This window comes from Leuciscus leuciscus (assembly GCF_965113295.1).
Source record: "Leuciscus leuciscus genome assembly, chromosome: 24".
NCBI classification, from domain to species: Eukaryota; Metazoa; Chordata; class Actinopteri; order Cypriniformes; family Leuciscidae; genus Leuciscus; species Leuciscus leuciscus.
Window position 1 is genome coordinate 7,054,115 of NC_138723.1, and position 18,065 is coordinate 7,072,179.

At 38.2% G+C, this 18,065-nt stretch overlaps 1 protein-coding gene across 1 annotated transcript in view; it reads right to left on the bottom strand.

Annotated features, from left to right (window-relative positions):
- Positions 1 to 904: 904 nt before the first annotated feature.
- Positions 905 to 18,065, bottom strand: part of galt (galactose-1-phosphate uridylyltransferase) — a 121,085-nt gene continuing 103,924 nt past the window's right edge. Inside the window, exons 10-11 of the mRNA XM_082157693.1 lie at positions 7,441 to 7,595; positions 905 to 3,429 (exon numbers count right to left, since the gene is read on the bottom strand). Coding sequence (XP_082013819.1) covers positions 3,349 to 3,429; positions 7,441 to 7,595 — 236 coding nt within the window. The 3' untranslated portion in view covers positions 905 to 3,348. The remainder of the gene's footprint in view (positions 3,430 to 7,440; positions 7,596 to 18,065) is intronic.

Sequence of the window (18,065 nt, forward strand, 5' to 3'; positions counted from 1 at the left end):
TAAGTCACAACATCTAGATACCGGAGTGCCTCAGGGCTCAGTGCTTGGACCACTTCTCTTCTCCATCTACATGTCATGACTAGGATCTGTCATTCAGAAACATGTTTTTCCTATCACTGCTATGCTGATGACATACAACTTCACCTCTAATTCCAGCCAGATGATCCAACAGTAGCCGCTCACATCTCAGCCTGCCTGACAGACATTTCTTGCTGGATGAAGGACCACCAGTTTCAACTTACCCTTGCAAAGGCAGAACTGCTTGTGGTCCCCGCCAACCCAACACTTCAGCACAACTTCTCCATTCATCTGGGTTCATCAACCATAACTCCATCCAGGGCAGTTGTGATCGATGATCAGTGGTTGATGATCACTTGACCCAATAATATTGTTACGTATACTGTGCTATGTGTACTGTGCTAGAATAACTGGGACTAGTCACAACACTTGCATATTGTTGCCCTATTGTTGGTTTGATTGACTCTATTGTTCTCCTTATTTGTAAGTCGCTTTGGATATAAGCATCTGCTAAATGATTAAATGTAATGTAAATGTAAAAATAATAAATAAAATAAAATAAAATAAAATAAAATAAAATAAATTAAATTATACTTTTAAATATATTTTAAATATTATCCAAAATATACATACTTTAATATAATATTTGTGATGAATATTTTTTGGTCAAATAACATGATTTTAACTTTTTTAAAACCTGAACTAACATAAAACTGTCAAATGATGTGATATTTTAAGAGACTTAAGGGCCTGCTATATCATTTCTTCATCATTTTCTTTTTCTTTTGCATGGCGCACATTTTCAAATATTTATAACATTTTAACAAACGTGCTTCTTGTTTTTTCCTAAAAAATATGAAAGATTTTGCCAAACTACTTAATTAGATTTATTTCTTTTAATGAGGCTTTTTTACTTTAATTTTTATAATACATCAAGACAGTGTCAATTGTGTCAATTATCATGGTCCAAAAGAGGGACTAAATAACATGGTACACACCAATGTCAACATGAGCCCAATGGACAGCACTGAAAGAATATGTGCAGATCAATTTGGACAGCACAGCGCGGTCTGACTGGGTATTAATGTAAACACAGTCAGTTACGTCTATGTAAGTGAACGTAAACAGATGGGGGGAAATAATGTCAAAATGTGGGATATGTGCATTAGACCTTACAGTGTAAATGCAGCCAATGTGAGGGAACAATTTTCTATGAACTTCCTTTCCAGTGTTACAACAACAAAAGCACAGTGAACCCATATTTAGTTTCTTCATGATTCATGGCTTCACCACAGCATGTTGAAGAGCTCACCCGTCCCCGGCGTCTGCTCTGAGCGATCCTCACCCTTCGTTCTCTGCGACAACAGACACCTGAACAGATGGATGCCGCGGCAGACAGACTGGGCCCGCTCACGTTCTTAAGTACACTGAGAATCACTGACAGAGAGAATGATGGAGCACCTGGCGTGGGAGAGACCTTCTGTTATGCCACTGTAAATTGGCTTGACAAGAAAAACGTTTCGCCTCTCAATGTCAGACATTTGAACGCTGGCATAAACGGAACTGCAGCTCGGCAGGTGCGGCGCAGGAAAAGGAAAACTGATCCGCTGAACACATTTCCCTCATTAAGCAAGCTGCCCCGAGGACGTGAATTATGCTTGCTGTTCTAACGGCTACAGAAAGCAAGCTTAGACCTTGCTGGTGTGTACTATAGAACGTTCTTGATAGTAATGAATTAAAGAACATTTGACTGTTTTTTACATTTTCAGAAGAAAGTTGAAGTGGTGCTTGTCTGCGCAAAACTTGATGCTGGGGTGGTTTCTAAGATAAATGGTTTCTAGGGTGTTTTGGGTAATTGCCTGAGAGTTGGACAGTTGCTAAGTTGTAGGTGGTTGCTAGGTCATTTCTAGGTTGTTATAGCAGGTTTTTAGAGACGGTTAAGTGATTTATAATGTGTTTTTAGGTGGTTGTTAGGGGATTTTCCCGGATTTTGCTAAGTGTTCTAGGTGGTTGCTAGGGTGTTCTGCATAGAAGCTTAATGGTTGCTAGAGTGTTTCTAGGGAGTTGCTATGTGTTCTAAATGGTTGCTAAGGTGTTGATTTATGGTGTCTAGGGTTTCTTGGGTAGTGTACCGAGAGTTATACAGTTGTTAAGTTGTAAGTGGTTGCTAGGTCTTTGTTAGGTTGTTATGTGTGGTTGTTTATATTGTGTGTTTAGGTGGTGGCTAGGATGTTCTAATGTGTTGTTAGGCGGTTGCTATGGTGTTCTGTGGTTGTTAGGGTAGTTTCTAGGGTGTTGCAAGGCACTATGCCACAGCCATATAACCATGTAGCCCACTGGTTGCTCACTGAAGCTAAGCAGGGCTGAGCCTGGTCAGTACCTGGATAGGAGACCTCCTGGGAAAACTAGGGTTCTGCTGGAAGAGGTGTTAGTGAGGCCAGCAGGGGCTAAGTGATGGGGACACTATACTGTAACAAGCACCATCCTTTGGGTAAAATTTTAAACCAAGGTCCTGACTCTCTGTGGTCATTAAAAAAATCCCATAGCACTTCTTGTAAAGAGTAGGGGTGTAACCCCGGTGTCCTGGCCAAATTCCCTCCATTGGTCTTTATCAATCATGGCCTCCTAATAATAATCCCCATTCTTTCAATTGGCTCGATCACTCCCTCTCTCTCCTCTCCACCTATAGCTGGTGTGCGGTGAGCGCTCTGGCGCCATTGTTCTGTGGCTGCCGTCACTTCATCCAAGTGGATACTGCACACTAGGGAGACCCACTGATATGATTGTAAAGTGCTTTGGATGTACAGTAGTACATAGTAAAGCGCTATATAAATGCCTCATTAATTCATTTTTGTTCACTTGTCCACTAAGTGAAAATCTTTTCCAATAGTTTCCAAGCACTTTTAAAGCACACTTTTCCATTGTTTGCAATGTTTCCTTCACAAATTTATTTGGCCAAAAAAAAAAAAAATCTTAAAGATTATAAAGCTATAGAAATAGCATTAAACCACAGAAATCGCATTCAGTATAAGCAAAGATTACAACTGTCATTTCAAACTTTTCTGAAAAATCACTTTGGCTCTCAACTGAGCAATTACCAGCTCCCATGGTTTGGCCTTTAGAGCCCTAAACCGAAACTTGGGAGACAATTTTATCTTCTAACTCAATCGAAAGAAAAAAAAAAGGGGGATCAGAAAGTAGTTAGCTCAAGTTTTAAACTCTTTGCACTAAAACAGATGAGTCGTCTTACAGCTCCATCTGTTTCTCTCAGTTTTATGTTCTCATTATCTGGCCGTTGGACACAGAAGGTGGCCGACAGGTCACACTCTTTTAGTTCTCCATTCCTCCTTCACCTTCTGTTTTTTCCACCTTATAATGTTCTTCTCTGAGCTTTCTTAACTGTTCTGCAGCCTGTGAAAATGGGGGAAAGGGAGAGAGACAGAAAGAAGAAACAGAAAAATGAGTTACTGTAGGCACTCAACAACCACAGTTCAAAGGTTTGGGGTCTGTAAGAATCTTTTAAAATGTTTTTGAAAGAAGTCTCTTATGCCTACTGGCAACATTTATTTAATAAAAAAATACAATAAAACAGCAATATTGTGAAATTTCATTACAATTTAAAATAACGTCCCCAAAATGTGTTCAATGAGCGATATATTTTGTCTATGCTAATAATGGTGGAAATGTTGAATGGATATTTTTGTCGATCATTTTGTAGATTTTGCAGAAACTAACTTACATAAAATAAACCTGTGCTGAAAAATATTTACTGAAGTGACAACTTGCTCCAGTCTCCCCTGTATAGTTCTCTAGAAGTGCTTGGGCCACAATTTGCTGGGATAGAGACATAAATTCGAAAAATAAAACTGTAGCAAAAAAGGCAGATTGCTGTGAAAGCACATTATGAAAAACACACAGTGTGACCCAGACCCTCCAGCGATGACAGACTCAGTATTCATGTCTAGCGCTCACAGTGGAGGAACCACCAGTCGCCCACTCTCTCCTGAGATAAGTCCCTGCAGGGGTGTGATTAAACCTCCTAGCGGCTGTGTCACTTCCTGATCCAATCTCTCAGCCACAACACTTTAATTCCTTTGCAACTGCTGCTGTGGCACGGGTTGATGGAGGCTGTTGCCGCCGTTGAGTGAGAGGTCAGTCTCATAAACACTGGCAGCTGGGCTCGCAATGGGAGTGCCGCATTCATAAAGCCATAATAAATGTTACAGCACATTAAATCGCCCCAGAGGTTCAGCTCGATATTCCAAACGAAAGCCGTTCAGTCATGACGTTTGAGCGCCAAAGTAAAAAAAAAAAGCGCACACCGCATTACCCTTAGCGTCCCTGCGTAATGCTTGGCAATAAGCGCATGCGAATATGTGCTTGTGCGCGCTAGGAACCAGTTAGGAACCAACGATACGCCAACTCTAAATGTGGCTATATGACATTTGTGAGTTTTGACTTGTTGAGCAGTGGTGCACAACCTGGATTCAAATCTGGACTGATGATATTATGTAGTTCACCCTAAAAATTTGAGCACTGTCATCAATAAATGATCGTTTCAAATGTTCAAAAGAGGGAATCTACTGAAGCCCCTAAGATACGGTGGCTGAGAGAGCTCAACGAGCTGCAACTGAAGAAAACACATGATAATAGAAAAAGACACCAGCAAATGAATAAAACATCTTCATTGATTTGGCAAAACATGTGCTGCAAATACTCACAATGCATTCATTTATTAGTGTTCAGCACGTGCACAATACCGTTTATTTTAAGCATGCTGCAGTTATGTCATCTGCTGCTTTAAATGCTCACTCTTTGGTGGATTCTGATTGGCTGTCAATGCTTTTTATCAATCATCAGCTAAAAAAAAAAAAAAAAAAAAAAATGTCTTAAAGTGTTTCTAACATATCATTTTCATTATTTGTGGTGCGGACTTCCCTATTCTCATAGAATTAGAATGATTATTTAAACTTCACAGTTATAGATATCGTTATAGTCTTTGATGTGAATGAGCCTTTACTCAAGCTGGAATATGTCTATGTTTATCTGTGACACACCAAATCAGTGTCTGACACTTCTGAACTTCAACTTCGTTGTCAAAAACATTAGTATAAGCAGCCAGATAACTTGTGGAACCAATTATATTCTGATCTCAGTTTCATCTTCTCATAGGCTTGAATCTCTTTTTCTCAAAAATACTAATGTGAAAAGTTGGTGTAAGAACATAAATATAGTATTGTGAGGTGAACCACTGAGTCCAGAGTCCATTGGGAGCACAATATTAGCTTGTAAAATCGTGACTGGTCACTCTAGTGTGCTCTCACTCTAACTTGGCTTTGAATTCCGCACCAATCACAACCCAGCTCGGTAGACAGAGGTCAGGTCAACAGATAACCAAAAGTCCAATTTATCGCAGCCCAAACCATTCTCACTCGTTTAGCTCGGAGAAAAACAGATGTCCTGGTTTAGGACTGATAACGCTCACCGCCTGCTGATAAATTTCACATTCAGGTGGACAAGCTAGGGGGGAAATGGGTTTGCGAGGAGTGTGAAAAGGGCTCGGATTGCTGTCGGAGGGGGTGATTGGACCCAAGTCTGTGTGACGGACAGAGTCGCAGCGTGACAGATCAGCGTTGACGGCCAGTGTCCTGACATCCTCCGGATGGAAGGCTGTAATTTGATCAAGCTATCAATCAATACATCCAGATGGGCATCAATCAAGAGCGTAACGTGCTGCACCCTTATCCTCCCTTCGGCGGCCAGTGAGAAAAACCAGACGGGAAAATAGGGGACTCAATTTCTTGTTCGGCTCCCCTTCCCTCACTTGACAGCATCAGACTGAGCAGGGTCACCCTGGCCTGGGTATGCCTGACAGAAACACTTAGATGGTGGAAGTAAGTCCCACATGACTGGACACATTAATGAAGCAGGTGAAGTAGGTGCAGAAGTGCTGGAAATATGAGTCATTGTGAATTAAATGAACGCTGCACTCTTCCAATGATACTGAGGACAGTAGCTCAGTACCGCAAGAAGAAGTCAGAAAACTGATAAGCGTGACATTATAACAGTGCTTTAAGACTCCTTGCGATAAACAACAAAAGTCGCCTCACTAGCCAATTATTAAAAATCTGACAGCATCGGCTGTCGGGAAAACCACTTCAGAAGCCATTTATAACCTGTGTCTTTGGAGAAACGGGGCAGAGTAATGTTAGGTCATAAAAAGCAGGCATTAAGAAAAAGGTTATCTACATCTTGGGTGTTGAACTAGGAATAATTGGAGAACTAAAGCTTAGTGGAAACTCTAAATGTAGTGGAAAGACAGATAAAAACACCCCTGGGTCAGGAGAAGAATACAATCAACAGGTCTGCCAAGGCGTTAAATTGAAACCCAAACCCAGCCTGTAAACGAGAGCCTGTGACCTGATCCAAACGGTGTTGGCAGATTTTATGAGCAAACATGACATTGCTTACTCTTTTTATTTCCTATCAAGCGAGTAGATGCACGTTTACATAGAGCCAAATGTCTGCTAAGAGTTATGTTAAAATGAAAAGAATATATTATAAATACTATTTAAAAATATTATTATAAATATTGCGCACAATGCACATTTTAGTGAGCCAACTAAAGAAATATTACTGTAAATATGATAATTATTATCAGATGCATATTTACAAAAAGCCAAAACCCTGATAAGATATGTTAAAATTAAAAGATAATAGTAATAACAACAACAACATGCGAGAACATATTAGAACATGTTATTGTAAACACTGTAATTTTGGTTGTATTTGGTAACACTTTATTTTACAGTGTATGTTACACACGTTATATTTATTATAAATTGTGCTTAATTACATGCAACTAACCTAAACCACGCTCTAATCATAACCCTATAGTAAGTACATACAGTTAATTATTATTATTCAGTACTTAAATAGTTGCACAAACACCTTAAAATAAGGTGTAACCCTTTATTTTACCGTATGTGCACTTATGTGTACTTACATTGTACTTACCCAAGAAAGTACTGGGGGTTACACTTTATTTTAAGGTGTCATTGTTACAGTGTAATTATATATTTAAGTACTGAGTGATATTAATCAACTACATGTACTTACTTTAGGGTTAGGGTAGGATTAGGATTAGGTTGAGGGTTAATTGCATGTAATTATGCATAATTTACTGTTATTACTATGGTAAGTACATGTAACAAATGTAACAAGGACACTGTAAAATAAAGTGTTACCATACTGGGTAATATAAGGGTTTCAGGGTCGGTTGAGGGTTAGTACCTAGTTATTACACAGTTATTGTGATTACTATAATAAGTACATAGTATGTACATAGAGAACTTGACTGTAAAATAAAGTGCTACCGTATTTATTTATTTTTTTACATGCTAAAGAAAACAGAAAACATACCTGTTCAGGTGTAAGATCCCTCTGTTCATTGGCTAGCATCTCGTATCCAACCATAAACTTGCGTATGGTTGCGGATCGCAGTAGAGGAGGATAGTAGTGAGCGTGTAGCTGCCAGTGGCTCATGTCTTCCTTTAGATAGCTTCCCGTCGGAGCCCCTGGAGTGTAACAGACCACAACTGTTACCACACATAATGCAATGTTATTGGACACTATTTAGAGCATCATCATATCTACATTCAATTTCAATTTAAAACAACATATGCCCAACCCAATTTTCTTCCATAATGTGACATATTTCCAAATGGAAATGGATTTTAAATGAGAAAATAGAGCCAGACCTAAAGGCGAGTTTGCAGTGGATTGTGGGGCGAATGAAAATGTAGTCCAAGTAGGGCTGGGAGATATGGCCAAGAAAATGATCACGATTACATTTTTCTCCTAAGTGAAAGTTGTAGAAACCAGACCATTAATTGTGGTTTTAAACTACTCTTTATTGTTGAGAACATGACAAATACTTGCCAAACATGTTAGTCCAGTCATTTTATGAAAAAAGGTTGAACAAATTACAACAGAAGCAAACTCAACTTATTTTGTATCCTCAATATGTCCTGAGTAAGGAAAAAAAGCCCAGAAGAATCCCATTAGGGGAAAGTTTCGAAAAAGAACCAAATATTCCCTATTCATTCTTTTTTCTTATGTGAATAGGGTAAACATTTTAACCTTTAGATATCACCATGAAAATTACTGAGTTGATTACTTACATCAAGACAGACAAAAATTGTATTACAAGTTTTTTTTAATTGTTTGTTAACATGGACAAACGGTGCATAATCTAATTACGTATGTGCTAATTTGCATAAATACCACAACAGATCTAAACATTGGGTAATTAGGTAAAACACAGGTGAAAATGTCTTGTTGAATCTTGTTGACACATAACAGTAAAATACTTAATGTTAAGGTCTGAATGGAACCCATTTAGGCTACCCATGAGCATTAATACATAGAGTCAGGAAGAAGTACTTTAAACCAGCCTTTTTTCCCCCGTAAAATCGTAAAAAAAAGTTTTATTAAAATTAACCATTGCTCTTCCATAGTAGCATACATTTAGGTCATGATAACCCTGCATATAGCAACTAGCTACCATGGTAGAATGTAACTACAGTATATGGTTTCTATGGTATTTGTATGAAAAACATAGTATAAATGCACAAATGCTATAGCTTAATCACATTACTCCTGCATATCTACATGAAATAATCAAATTCGATATGAATGTCCCACATTCTGCCACTTACCATGGTGCAGTTAGTGTTACTACAGTAAATCCAAGTTAAATGATGGTGATTTGTAGATTTAAAAGCCCTCTCACTACATCATTTTGCACAGTGTTTCTCATGTTTCATCTGGCTTTAAACTAGTTTAAATCAACGAGTAGTGCTGTTTCATTCCGCTTTTGGTGCATAAACATTAATATTGAACATTTATCTGGTACAAACACATCCACATCACTATGATCAGATGCTTCTCACCGCTGTCATTTCTGATGTGTTTATTTTGTTACTGAGAGGAAAGCGCAGCACATATTTACATATTCACATATTCATCTAAACTCTGTTCTCAGCAGGGCGGACGGCGTCAGGATGTTTGCTAACAGTATATCACAGCTATTTCAAACTTCTATTCAACCCTAAAAGAACTTCTCCGTGAGTATATCAGGGCCTTAAACCACTGCATAAAACAGAAAGGATTACCTACAATAATAAAATAGCTGCCATTTGCCCTTACACCAAGTTATTACTTCGACGAAATATTACAAAGTCAAACGTTTTTTTGGAACAACTTTCCATGATGAACTCTATAAAACAAGACCAAGAACATTTATTAATAAAGTAATAGGGTCAAGTTTAAATTCGTTTTAATTCTAGAATGATGTCACGACCTCTATCGACTGAACAGATGAGATCTTTGCAAGGAAATGAAAGTTCAGTCGTTCCCATTAAGAAGTTAAGACGCAGCACGCAGTGGCTCATTAAGTTTACTATGTGTTTCATTTTCAGCAAAAATGCTTGCTATCCCGATGGTGGTCATTCTCAGAACCCCTTCAGAAAAAGTCAAAAATTCATTCCGATCAAATTGACTTGGCATCCATCTCTCTTACAAGTGAAAGCAGTGTATGAGGCTATACATCAAAGCTGAATATGCTGAACAGAACAAACCACAGCAACGAAATCCTTCATTAAGAACCCAGCCGATGTACAATAACAAGGCCTGCAAACCTTCGGATGCCAGTGGCATGTGAGACATCTCTTGTAAGGTTTCACGGTGCATATTAAGTTATAAAATGGCTGTGAGAACCAGTGGTTTGGCCGTCCGCCCGATCCCAGATCCCCCTCTCTTATCCCCATGTAATGAATGAAAAGCGTATCATGCAAGTTAAATCAGATTCATCCTGACTGCTCCAGTGAAACGGCTGTTCATTTCCTTTACTGGCATTTTCTCGACCGCCTCATGCTAGCTGGATGTTACAGGGTTTGGATTCCCAGCACTCACATGCACACACATATCTCTTTTTGGCCCGTCTTGAGTTTCTCCCCGAGTTTGTTGACGTTCCTGCTTTACATTTGGCTCTCGGCTCTCAGGGGTTACTTCAATGCAGTGCGAAGGTATGTAGAGATCGCTGGCTAGCGGCCATTTTCATCCGTGCCAGTGAAAATAATAAAAGGCTCAGATTCTCCAACACTGTACCTAATTTAAACAGTCCGAACGTGTAAAAACACTCGGCACAACGGCCAAGAATATCAGGTTTGGTGAGCTGAGCTCTACAAGACATTCCATGTCTATTTACCAATTATAGTGATGTCATCGCTTCTAATACGATTGGGAACGTTGCATGCAATTGGATTGTTCATACGCCTAACATGTCCCATTATTATGATTCATGAATATCGCTGAATATTAATGAACCATCAAACTTTTGCTGAAGTCTATTTGCACTCAGGAACACAAGTCAAATATGTCAGATCAATAGAACGATACGGAAAATAAGTGGATGAGTGGTAATTATGGATGTGTGTGTATGTGTGTGTATGTGTGCTCTTTCAAAGTGTAGAAAGGGAAGACCAGGGCTAGTTTTCTCATGAGGATCATCAAGTCAATAACTTTGTCAACATCAAGTCCAGTTGCACAAATGTGCGTTTTCTCCAATATGTTTTATGTTTTGTATATTTTTAATATTTATAATAGTATAGTTAACACACACACACACACACACACACACACACACACACACACACACACACACACACACACACACACACACACACACACACACACACACACACACACACACACACACACACACACACACACACACACACACACACACACACGTTTTGACAACTACCAATTAAAATCAAGGCTGAAGCACTACTAATTTGGGTTGCCTCATTAGCAGTGACAATAGTGCATCAAAACAGAGCAGACTCTCACTAATATATAATGCAAAGTTGATCTGAAGTTTGCTCTTAATAAAAAATAGGAACTCTTTTTGCGTAAACAGAAATATGTCCCCCATGGATTAGCTAAATAATAAGGCAAGCTGAATTCGAGGGATGCTTTTAGAGCTTTTATTCAATTAAAGTCTTCACATTTCTTATCCACAGAAGTACACTATATGCTTACTCGTTTGGAAAAGACTGAAGCTATCTAATAATTCTCAATTTGCACCACTGTGCAGAATTGTCCAAAACACAAACAACTTCAATGACAGTAAAAGCAGGATTTCAGGGCTGAAAAGTTCCACTAGTTACAGAGACTGGCTGGTAATTTTTGCAGTCTAAATAATGTGCCATGACTGTTTATCCTGGTTCTCCAGCTAAATATATGAATCCATAAAAGAGGCCTCCAACATACTGATTAAATTTTGAAAATGAAATGCATTACATTTCTTGCGGTAAAAGAGGAGCTGTTTATTATATACAGACCACACTAAGCTCCAGCCTTGAGTGGTGGAAGCTAAAACCTGTTCTACATGCTGGATATGCTGAAACAGACTGAAAGCCAACTGGCTCTTGCTGATCTTGTGGTCTTTCTCTTCTTTTAGCCTTCAGTTTACGTGCCTCGATATTCCTGCATCTGCTATTACAGAGGATCATTATGAAAAGGTCTTTGTTGGAGGTAAACATTATTTTATAACTTTCCCCATTAAAAAAAGAAAAAAAGAAAAAAAAAAGATATGAATAAATAAAATAAAATAAATGTGGAAAAGGTAAGAATCTGCTTCATCGTCTCAAACAATTTTCCTTTTCTGATGGTGTCACCAAACCCTCTTATGAGCCAAGTTATTAAACCCAGTGAGCCGCCTGTGTAGACGATTGGTCTTCAAGTTTTATAGGAAAAATTCTGAAGATACATTGTAGCATGATTATTTCTGTTCAATGAAACTAAAATCATAAAATCATAAAGGATAAATAAATAGTTACTTGAAATAAAATAAACATTAACTCAAATAATATAAAATATACATTAAAAAAAAATAAACATTTTATTTCAGGTAGTTGCCAAGATTTATAATTTTCATTAAGTTTAATTTAATGTACTGTACTTAAATAACTAAAACTAGAATACAAACTTTAGACATATTTGCCCCCCGCTAAATAAATAAATAAATAAATAAATACACAAACACAAACTAATAAAAATGACAAAAGCACGCAAGAAAATTACCGTACTAAAATCTAAAATGAAAAAAAAGGATAATACAAATACAAAAATATTAATGAAATACTAATTTGAAAAATAATAATAAAAACAGTAATAGTATCTCAGTGATAATAAAATGACACTGAGGTGTATCTATCCTTCAAGGAGAATTTAATTCCATAATGCACAGCAAAAGGCTCTATGAACACCCATCTACGATGAAGAATGAAACAAGATAAATATTGATCTATAAATCTAAAAATGAGACTTCATATTACATGGACACGCAAGAATAGGTGAACATGTTCCTCCAAACAACAGTGAGAAATTGGTTCTTGGAATCGAGTCCACCAATTCCAGAACGAGGAACCGGAGTCGATTCCAGATATTTCAGAATCGATCAGCCCTATTAACAGGTTGCATTCGTCCAATCAATGATACTGACATTGCAAATATGCAAATAAGAACATTAAACAAGTTTAAGAACGTACAACGTGAAAAGTCAGTTTATGAATACCCAGGGTTCGTAGTTAAACCAGGGTAAATTACGAGCAGTGTGAAACGTGAAGCAAGATAACCCCATTTACCCGGGGTTTAGGATGATGAACTACTTCAAGAGTGAAAAGCCTAACACTTGTATTCAGCCAGAAGACTTTAACTATATTTGCAAAAGTAAAACTTATTCAAGGAACCAAATTAAGTAAGACCAGAAGGTGACATCAGCAAGAGTGTCTCATTAACGGTAAAAGTTGCCATGCTGCTAACACACAACAGAGCTGCGCTAATTAGCCCGCTAACGCTACCTCCCCGGCTCATCAGAATGCCTTTGTGCCTTCAGTGACAAAAAAACTAAAACAAATATTTCCTTTCCCCAAACTAATGAGCTGCATTGGAAACAAAATAACAAGCTTTTCATGGGACGCGATGTGTACTGGCGTCCTTTATTAAATGTGACTTTCCACTTTTCCAAACATTAAATCAAAGTCGAGGTCTCCTAAAACTAAAAACGGGTTGAAAGTGAAGCTTGTGGCTTGTACATCTCATTTCCTACGTTTGCTTTTGGAGTGAAATATGCCCTGGACAGGTTGCACTCATCACTTTCTGTAATCTTCTGACCTGGCTCTCTATAACTGAGTGAAGAGAAACACATTATCCTCTCAATAAAATCTCCAGCTCTCTTCATAAGGTATCTGTATCTGAGGAGACTCGCTCACACACACTGCAGGAGGTGGACATGCCGACCATGTCCTGAACAATCTCTGAGTTCATCAGGACCATGTCAAACCCCCTGTCCATCATCAGATACTAGATGTTCTCTAGCATCAGGAGGTCAGGACACTGAGACTCTCACGATGAGGCTTGCCTCTGCTGGAATCTGTTGTGCTCATGGGAACAAGACTGACATATTTAAGTACAGAAAAGTAATCAGGATCTTTACAGATGCATAAATTAACATAATTAACAACTAGATTTTTGTTTTCTGAAGAAAATATGAGTGATACTTGGTCTTTCCAAAACTGCCTGTGTCGTGCTATGTGATTGCTAAAGGCTTAAGGGTGTTTTTTTTTTTTTATGTAACTGCTTAACGATGGTCTAAAGCGCACGGCGGAAGCGCACTTAGGTCGTGTCCGAATCCACTTTAACGACGGGAAAAATGGTCGGCGCACCTGGCGCATGGTCTAAAAGGGTTGTCCCTATTCTCTTAATGAGTAATGGGTGTGTTTTGGGCGTAACGTGCAATAAACCAATCAGAGTCTCATCTCCCATTCCCTTTAAAAGCCAGTTGCGCTCGTGCCATGGTGGTTTCACTATTTACATGGCGGAATTTGCAAGCGGAAAAACTGAACGCTTCTCCAGAGAGGAAACGGATCTGCTCGTGCGCGAGGTTAAAGCACACAAGCAGACCATCTACGGGACAAGCCGGATTTCACCATATCTTTATGTACACAAAAATAATATTTTACATTGTAATCCTTTTATTTTTAATACTTGGCATGTTTGTGTGCTGCTGTGCGTCCCTGTGTGTAATACGCAGAGTGGACGCGCGTTGTGGACCGGCCTATAGCTGCATATTACTAATGCCCCCTTTAAATAACACAACAAATACTGCACTATTGACTTTAGACCAGGTTTCAGTTGGTCAATGGCTCAGTCTATTTCAGTTCCTCAAAATAGCTACGCACCAACAATGCGCCTGAACACACTTCGTTTTCAGACCAGCCTTCCATAGGCGCACAGATGGGCACAAATGCATTTGCTATTTAAACAAAGTGGCGATGATGTGAAAATGATAACTGCGTCAGGCTGAAACTAGCAAAAAACACTTGCGCCTGACGCCGCATTGTGCCGGATGTATGATAGGACCCTTAGAGTGTATTTTCTTTTAACATGTTGGTTTGTGGTTGCCAGGGTTCTGCTATGCAGCTGCTTAAGTGTTTTGAATTGTTTTAACTTATTGCCACGTGGTTGCAAAGATGTTTTGGGTGGCTTTTAGCCCATTGTTACGAATGTGGTTGTGAGGATATTGGTTGGGTGATGCCAAGTTGGGTGCCATGGGATTGTTCTGGAGGTTTTATAGTCTACCTCATCAAGAACCACTAATGAAGACAAATAAATGAATAAACAGGCTGTGTCTCGAAGCCTGCCACAACCTGATTTTTATCCAGACATACTAAGAAAACCTTAAAGGGTTAGTTCATACAAAACTGAAAATGTACTCACCCTCAAGCCATCCTCCTAGGTGACTTTCTTCTTTTAGCCAAACACAATCTGAGTTATATTACAAAATATCCTGGCTCTTCCAAGCTTTAGAGTGGCAGTGAATAGTAACAAAAGATTTTGAAGCCCAAAACAGTGCATCATCCATCATAAAAGTATTTCTGTACGGCTCCAGGGGGTTAATAAAGGCCTTCTGAAGCAGAGCGATGCGTTTTTGTAAGAAAAATATCCATATTTATAACTGTGACCTCTGACCCGACGCATGACGCACGATGTAGGAGTAGCGTAAGCTTAGGTGAAAGTAGACGCCTCTTGTGGTTCAAAAAAATGTATCTGGGCAACAAACTCAAGCTCCTCCCACATTTCTCATAAAAAATTATCATCTTAAATCTAATTCATGACCGGTGTTTTGTTCTGCTCTGTCCTCTATGCTTCTGCAGAGGTCAGAGGTCACTTTTCCACTGGAACTAGACTTGCGTACGGCTGTTCTAAAGTTATAAATATGGATATTTTTCGTACAAAAATGCATTGCTCTGCTTTGCGAAGGTCTTTATTAACCCCCTGGAGTCATATGGATTACTTTAATGATGGATGGACGCACTTTTTTGGCCTTCAAAATCTCCTCAAAGCTTGGAAGAGCCAGAATATTTTAAATATAACTCTGATAGTGTTTGGCAGAAAGAAGAAAGTCATATACACCTTGAGTGTGAGTAAATTATGGGATCATTTTTGGTGTGAAGTAACGCTTTAACGGTTCTGAGTCTCTGAGAGCTCTCATTGGTTGCTTGTTTGTGTCATGTTTGAATTGAGCACATGGCTTGTGATTGTTTTCACTGTTCATGTGCTCTTGTTTTCATCATGTTTGCTGTGAGCACATGTTTGTCATGTTTGTTTCTATGTGCCATGTGCTCTTCTGTCTACTGTATAACCCTGCCCTTCTTGTTATCTGATTATTGGTTTATTTTCCCCACCTGTCCTCCCTCATTATCTGTTTTGTTTGCTCTCCAAATGTATTCTCCTTGTGAGTCATGTTTACCTGTTGTTTTTTTCCCCACAGGGTAGTTTTTTGTTTGTTTTGTTTTATTTTTTGATGAATAAAAAGCCCATATCTGCATTCTTGAGTCCTCTCCTCATCCCTTCACCCATCCCTGACAGACTGTGGCTTGTAAACAGGCCTAATAAAAATAGTTTGTTCCCAACTTAATCTGAGGCTTCATACCCATGATGCAAAGCTTAGGAGAAATGCCAGTTCTCATCTCTAGGGCTTTTATTGTTTACTTCTCTTTTTTTTTTTTTTTTACTATGCATGGCATGGTCTTTGCAAAACAGTGAATTTGAAATGTAATCAGGCCAATATGGGGGTTTCTTCTGGGAAAAGAAAGCTATTTGGATTATATCAGGGACAAAGGTATTTGAAGGTGGTCTCGCAATGAGGATTCATTTGTGAAATTTGCATGTACTAACATTGTAGCTCCAATATAAACTCTGAGACAGAATAATATAGTTCTTGCAAATTACTAGTTTAAATAAACAGATAATTCGAGTACATACTTGTTGCTTACAATATCTTTCTAAATTAAAAGAATTGGAATATTGCATATTTTTTTAGCTATACACTAGTTACCCTGCCCCAGGCTATTTACATTATTATTAATCTTTTACACACACAAGTATATGGATGTATATTAGGACTAACACAATAATATAACACATTATTATTAAAAGTAACATTCCCCAAAACTGACTCTAATGGTCTCTCAACATTCGTGTTACTTGTGTAAACTCTTTCAGTTTATGAAGGCTCTAATGAAAATGAGTTGATTCATTCACACTTATGCGTCTCTTGAAGCACATTGTTAATGAAGCCTTCAATGTCAAGCACAATTCCTTGAAACATTGATTTTCCATGTTCTCTCGGTTCCTCCCAGCCCCTGTGAAGGGAAGCATTGAGAGCCAAGCTTCTGTTCAGCCGTATCCTCCTCTCACACACACTTCTGTAAGCCGCTCTCAGCTCCAATTGAGACTCGACATCTTTACTAAAAGGCACCTTGGAGAGACGCCATCTTTAGTTGGGTGTATGGCACATCAATGAACAAATGTGAGCACTATGAAATTATACAATACACACAGATTATTAATATAAATATGAGCCATATGTTGTCGTTTCTTCAGTTAAGGGAACATCTCTGCTCCTTACAATGGTTTGAAAGGTGGAAAAAAAAGTGTTTTTTTTAAAAACTAGTATTAAAATGCACATTATAATAGCGGAACAATGAATTTATAAAAGTGTCAAAATCAAGAAATTCTTCTTTATATTATTCCATTAGAATTCAAAAAAAAAAAAAAATTAATTAGGTATTTGTGAGTATTATTTGTAATAAATGTAAAAAAAAAAAAATCTAAATTCTTAGATTTTGTTTAAATAGATTTTTTTTTTTTTTTTTTTTACAGAGTGACTGCCTAAAGATCCGAAATTGTAATCATTTGAATTAAAATTCCACTTGAAGGTTGATCAAGGCCATGATCAGATCTTTAGTCCAGGATATGTGATAAATGTTTAAACACAGATGAAACCTAGTTTGAGAAACTTTCAGTTTTTAAGATCTCAAGTAAAATAATGTGAAAGTATGCGATTTCAGCCGCACTGTTATTTTGGAGGTTGTACAGATATATTTTAATAAATTCAAAATGATTGGTCTCAATTTGATTCAAGGTGACAAACGTGATTCAGACAAAAAAAACAACAGAGTCTCAAATAGAACAGAATATTTGAATGTTTCAGACCTCAGACATGGAGAAAACTGCAGCCCGTCCCGGTGTTTTAAGTGTTTCTCTGACAAAATAGCCCTAATATCTGTGTAAGAATGATTTAATATGCCTGGCTGCTTATTCAGACAAGCCTGACCATGGCATATTAGGGACGATGCCATCCCTTTTATGAGGATAATTCATTTGTCGGGTATGAAATGGCCTGTGGATCCGAGCGAAGAAGGATAAGAGGCAGGAGGTTATGGTGGGTAACTAAAAGCGATCCTCTTCTGATGATTTACTTCAACAGATTTTACTTCATGACAGAATAGAATTGAATACACTTAAACCAGCTGCACCACACAGTGTGTCCTGAATGCTAGAACTTCAACACAAATAATTCTTTGAAAGTTTCAAACTAGCAGTTCCTTTGACAGAAGAAAAAAAAAAAACTG